At 39.7% G+C, this 6,028-nt stretch overlaps 1 protein-coding gene across 1 annotated transcript; it reads left to right on the plus strand.

Annotated features, from left to right (window-relative positions):
- Positions 1-3,445: 3,445 nt before the first annotated feature.
- LOC107189537 lies at positions 3,446-5,516 on the plus strand. Its single transcript, XM_015578097.1, has 2 exons — positions 3,446-4,849; positions 4,980-5,516. The coding sequence occupies exons 1-2, from the start codon at positions 3,446-3,448 to the stop codon at positions 5,514-5,516; spliced, it is 1,941 nt and encodes a 646-aa protein (XP_015433583.1).
- Positions 5,517-6,028: the final 512 nt, after the last annotated feature.

Below are 6,028 nucleotides of genomic sequence, written 5' to 3' on the forward strand. Positions count from 1 at the left end.
GCATCTGCTACAGGCGAAAGCATTCAATCCACAATGTACGCAAGCCAAAAAAACTGTGTAAGGCTGAGAAGATTCAGGAATAGACTGTAATAGGCTGTAAATACTAGTTAAGACAAATAACTTCATTACATAAGAAGAGTGTGGTAATCAATGTAAGATGTGTTCCCGCAAAGCTGAAAGACTTAAATAATTAATTAACTGTAAAGGCACAGTAGAATCATTAAAAGCGTACTATACTTCGGTTACAACTTTTTTCACAGAATCAGTTGTTCAATTATGATATTATATCAAGGACTATTATTTTGCAAGCAAATATTCCGCAAGGCTACACTATAATTTTATTCAAATTAAGATTTTAATAAATACAGGATTACGGCAAGCGAATACAAATGCTGCAAGTTTCTTGCGCGAAATTCGGCATTTTCGGGTGAGATAACCTTATATTCCTTCGGAAACGTCTGTTACCTGTTAAGGCGGACTTGTGATTTACGCGAAGAGAAATGCATTCCAGACAGATAAAATGGGATAATATAAATCACCAGAGCTTAAATTGGTGAATTAATTACCCCTGTAGTCGACATCCTTTAAACCTGTTACAAGCTTCACGAAATAGATCGTTTTTTTAAGAACAGGAAAGGTCAAATCCAACAAGGACGGAAGTTACAATTGTCATCTAGATAAAGTCGATGTGCCTTTATGTCTCTTTGTCGGTGTGTAGTTTTACATTGAGTAAAAAGTAAGTGATTGAGTAAAAAAAGTCTAGTGATTCCATTTACATTTTATTCGTGAGAATTGCTGAGAAAAATACTCACAATGAGCCAACGTCAGCTGTTTCAGAAAATACCTCTTAAGCTTACCTACGTCTTGCAAGATTGAGGAAGCACGTAAGAGATGAATTGAGAGACTCATAACAGAAACAACCCGTGTCGAATGTTTTGTTTTCCGTGATAACAACAAATAGTAGTAGCCCGAAGCGAAACTCCCAACATGGTCGAACTTATACCATAAAAAATAATCTATGCATATCCTAATGTATTCTGGAAAGAAATTTGGTTGATTCTTTTGTCAAATGTTTCGGTTTGTAATAACAACAGATTCTAGTAGTCAGAAACGAAAGTCACAACATGGTGGAACTTATACTATCGAAAACAATCTATATTCTGATATATTCTAGAAAGAAAACTGATCGATTCTTAAAAATTTCCGAGTATTTTTCTACTCTCATGAAAAAAAAATTGACAAAGATCGTTTTTGTTATGAGCCGCTCAATGTTTGATGCATATTACACAACTCTTTCTTATACAATGTTTCTGCACGTCCCTTAGTTTTAATAACTGACTGAAAATCTAGAGGTAATATTAACTGCACAAACGTTGTTAGGTCGCGCTATGCTCGCACTTAAGGGGTCATGATCATTGTCAGTCAGAAATTTTCAAAAAATCGATATTTCACTTTCTACATTTTCTTTAAGTACAACATCACGAGAGAATATTCTGTGCAAGTTTCAAGGTGATCCAATTAAAAATGACAGAGTTACAGGCGTTAAAAAATGAACATTTTATATAAGTGTAAGCTTGACTTGAAACATTAAACGCATTTTTCTCGAAACTACATTTTTCAAATCGGTGATCAATATTTCTCGAAAACTACTGTGTCGACTTACATGAAGTCTTTTGCGCTTTATTTCAAATCAGAAAAACTTGTCCTTGAACGAAGGATTTTTTTGTTCGTTCCATACTTTTTTTTTAATTGACCAAAAATGAGCGATTGTTTAGGTGAAAATCGCATTTTTTCAGGAAAACGTCCGCTATTTTGTTTCTAATCAATATTTCGAAAAACCCCAGGATCAAGGACAAGATTGGTTCTTCCATTATATAAATCTTACTGAATTTTTAATTTCAGATGAACCGTTACGAAGTTACAGTGATCACGGCAGACCACTTTTTGTGAAGAGACATCCGGGAGATCGATCACCATTTATTTACTAATAAATATTTTTAAATAAACAAATTACCGTATAATCTAGAACCGGCAATCTTTGAAACACAAATATATTTTTTGAAAAAGGTCTTATAGTTTTCGAGAAAAAAAATTCCCAAATAACACTCGTTTTTCGGCCACCTGACTGAGCATGAACCCTTAATCGCCGTACGCTGATCAGTAGGTAACGTCACAGCTTTACATTGTAAGAAACAGTGAAGAAGAAAAAATTTAAATTAAGGTCCATTATCAGTCAGTAAATACACATTCCGACGTGGATAATGTATTGGGTTGATGCATAAATAATGAAAATTGTTCCATACGAAACCCCAAAACTATGTATTTCCCATTACATACGGTGTAACATATCACTTCAACAATATGATCTGTCTGCAAAAAAATAAGGTAACAATAATACAAACATATCACTTTGACAATTCCCATTGTTTATGCATCAACCCAGTATTGAACGTAACGCACTAAAACCCTGAACATCATACCGAAAATTAACTCGAATGAAATGCCACGTAACGATTCAGCAGTTACTCGGCGTCGTATCTCGCTTTGAGAGCGACTAACAATAAGTTTAGTCGGCGAAACCGGCGGTTTGACCAATTTACCAAATTGAACAGAGTCCCTTTGAAACGGAAAGACAGTGCCAAGTGTTTGAGGACGTGCTAAAAGGACACCCGGACTGGAACCGATCTGGCAGGAAAAATGAAATCGTGTCCTCACGATAACTAGATCCTTTATGGTGGACCCTCGAAACAGGCGGAAACAGACAAGCAAGGAGGCTGGTACGAACTCCGTTTACCAATGAAATACGATGAGACGGTGGGCCAGTGTCGCGGCGACGTGCATACACATACATATGTAGATCGGTGGGAAACGTGTCTGCACATTTTCCGCGTCGATCTATGCCCTGCAAACGACTCTCGAACTACTTTCATTTCCCTTTGGGACCCGCCCCTAAGGAAACTCGGTCATCCTTTATCACATTTCCGATAACTGTTGGGTCAAAAATTCTTCGACTAGTACGAGATGAACCTGTTAAACAAAATCTGCAGATTTTTACTTGGAGTGGAACGTTTTCTTGGATACTGCTGGTTTTTAACCCTCAGCCGTCACACTGGGTCGAAATGATCCGAAATTTAACTCTGAAGTAAAATAGTTTTAAGACATCATTGAAAATGGTACTACTTGTAAGAGGCGCATGAGGCGCATATGACATATGAAGCGCATATGAAAACGTTCGCGAAGATTTTTTTTTTTTTTTTTTTCTCTTCGTGAATATTACCACCAGCCAACATGAACAGGGCAGGAGATCCAACTGAGTTGAAGATACCGCAATTGAAGGAACTATTGAGAGTTCGGGAACTCCCCATCATGGGTAAAAAAAGCGGAATTAATCGCGAGGTTGGACGAGGCCGATCCGTCGAGAAGTTGGGCTGTGAAAGCAGTGGCCATGGAAAACGATGTGCTCGAACCAAAAGAGGAAGACAGCGAAACGGACGAAGACCCACGTGAGAGGGCGACTTTGCGTCGAGAATTGGAGCTGTGTCGTCGCGAAAGGGCGGTAGCCGAACGCGAATTAGAACTGGTACGTCGAAGGGTGGACGACCTAGGCGAAGGACCGAATAGAAGAAACGAACAGGCTGCAGATGGTCGTGATAAAGTCGCTCTAAGCGAACTGACAGAGCTCATCGGCGTCTTTGATGGAAGCGAAGGGGAATTCGCGAACTGGGAAAAACGAATACGATTTGTGAAGAACACTTACAGTTTAACGGAGGAGAAAACGAAAGTGTTAATGAGTGCCAAAATGAAAGGGAAAGCCTTGGAATGGTTCCACTCAAGGCCGGAAATTTTGGAACTCACATTAAACGACCTGTTCAACAAAATGAAAGGTATGTTCGACCATAGACCGCGGAAACTGGCGTTGAGAAAGCAATTCGAAGACCGCATGTGGAACAGCAGAGAGCCGTTTAGTGACTATGTGCACGATAAAGTCATCATGGGAAATCGTGTGCCGGTGGACGACGAAGAGATGGTGGATTACGTCATCGAGGGCATCCCCGATATGATGTTGAGAAACCAGGGGAAATTGCAAAACTTCACGTGCATGGAGGAAGTAATCCATGCATTTGAAAAGGTGTCACTGAGGAGGCCTCGGAGATTCGCCGAATCTAACCATACGAAAGGAGCGGTACCGGAATCCAAGAACGGGAGAGGAACAGAACGAAACGATCGAGGGACGAACACCAGAAGCCCTCCGCGCTGTTTTAACTGCCAGGAAACGGGGCATTTATCTAAGGATTGCACGAAGAGCAGGAAGAGCAGATCGTGTTTCAAATGCGGAGAGGAGGGGCATTTTTCGAGAGATTGTCCGAAGACGAAGAGAGTGCCCGATGTTCAGGTTACCTGTGTTAGAACGGAACGGTGTGAGGACGAAGACTTTCAGCGGAAAATCCAGTACGAACTAGGGTATGACAACGAACAATTTAGTTTTAGTCTAAAAACGCTGTTCGATACTGGGAGCCCGATTAGTTTTATAAAAGAAAAATTTATTTTAAACGAAGCGATAGAGACAATCGAGATATCAAATTCGAGATTTCACGGAATAAACGATTCAGAATTAAATATAGTAGGGAAAGTTTGTGTAAATGTTACCATAGATGACGCTAAGAAAGAGAATTTCCAACTATACGTAGTAGATAACAATACTATGACAACCGCGGTAGTATTGGGAAGGGATGTGTTGAATGAGTTCGGGTTAACATTGGCATGCGAAGCCAAAAAGAACCGGCATAATGTAACGCAGGAGATTCTAAATATCAATGTAATCTCGGGAAAAACAGAAATCGTTGATGAGGTAATAATAGATCCGGGAGTTTCGCATGAAACGCGGGACGAATTTATACAACTTTTGAACAGAGAATACATATTACCGGAGCGGCCACAAAACACCGGAAATAAGTGCCGAGATAAAGTTGGTGTTAAAGGAGCATCATCCGTTTCATTTTTCCCCGAGAAGGTTGTCGCATGTAGAAAAGATAGAGGTTAGGAAAAAGATCGATGAACTGCTCCAAAGGAAAATCATACGACCCAGCGAATCAGAATACGCATCTCCGATTGTACTTACTAAGAAGAAAAACGGTGAGACACGAATGTGCGTGGACTATCGTACTTTAAACTCATCCTTAGCGCGAGACAACCAACCTCTACCGATTATTGAGGATCGGTTAGATTTGTTGGAAGGAAAAAAATATTTTAGTTTACTAGATTTGAAGGACGGATTTCATCATATCCGAGTAGCGGAAGAATCTATTAAATATACCGCATTTGTGACTCCATTCGGTCAGTTTGAGAAACCAGCGCCTGCGAGATTTACGCGATACGTAAATAAAGTCTTGGAAAACTTCATAAGAAGGGGCGAGGTTGTAGCGTACATGGATGATTTTTTAATTTCGACCGAGACGTTAGAGCATCCATCACATGGAAGTATTAAAGCAGGTATTCAGAGTCCTAGTGAAAAATAAGTTAGACATAAGAACGGACAAGTGTAAATTTTTGTTCTCGGAAATTGAATACTTGGGTTATTGGGTATCGCGAGAGGGCATTCGTCCGGCGGGGAGCGGAATAGAAGCCGTGGAAAACTTTCCGATTCCAACGAACGTTCGAGAGGTACGAGGATTTGTGGGACTATGTTTATTTTTTAGAAAATTTATAGAAAAGTTTTCCATTATTGCTAAGCCTTTGTACGACTTACTACGCAAAGACGCGAAGTTCTGTTTTGGTGAAAAAGAATTAGAGGCTTTCGAAATTTTGAAGAAGAAATTAATTAAAAAACACCCATTTTATCGATTTATAACCCGCACGACGAGACAGAGTTGCATTGTGATGCGAGCTCGTCAGGATTCGGAGCAGTGTTAATGCAGCGGAAAGCAGGCTTAAAATTTCACCCGGTTTTCTATTTTTCGAAAAGAACGTCAGATACCGAAAGCAGATACCATAGTTTCGAACTAGAAATGCTCGCTATTGTTTATGCTCT

The sequence above is a fragment of the Dufourea novaeangliae genome, unplaced genomic scaffold, assembly GCF_001272555.1.
Source record: "Dufourea novaeangliae isolate 0120121106 unplaced genomic scaffold, ASM127255v1 scaffold166, whole genome shotgun sequence".
Classification (NCBI taxonomy): domain Eukaryota; kingdom Metazoa; phylum Arthropoda; class Insecta; order Hymenoptera; family Halictidae; genus Dufourea; species Dufourea novaeangliae.

What these genes read in the sequence shown, in the direction of transcription:
- LOC107189537 (XM_015578097.1), top strand. Translation starts at nt 3,446, where the DNA reads ATGGAAAACGATGTGCTCGAACCAAAAGAGGAAGACAGCGAAACGGAC. An exon ending in AAACAGAAATCGTTGATGAG is followed by an intron (nt 4,850 to 4,979) that starts GTAATAATAGAT and finishes TTGGTGTTAAAG; the next exon opens with GAGCATCATCCGTTTCATTT.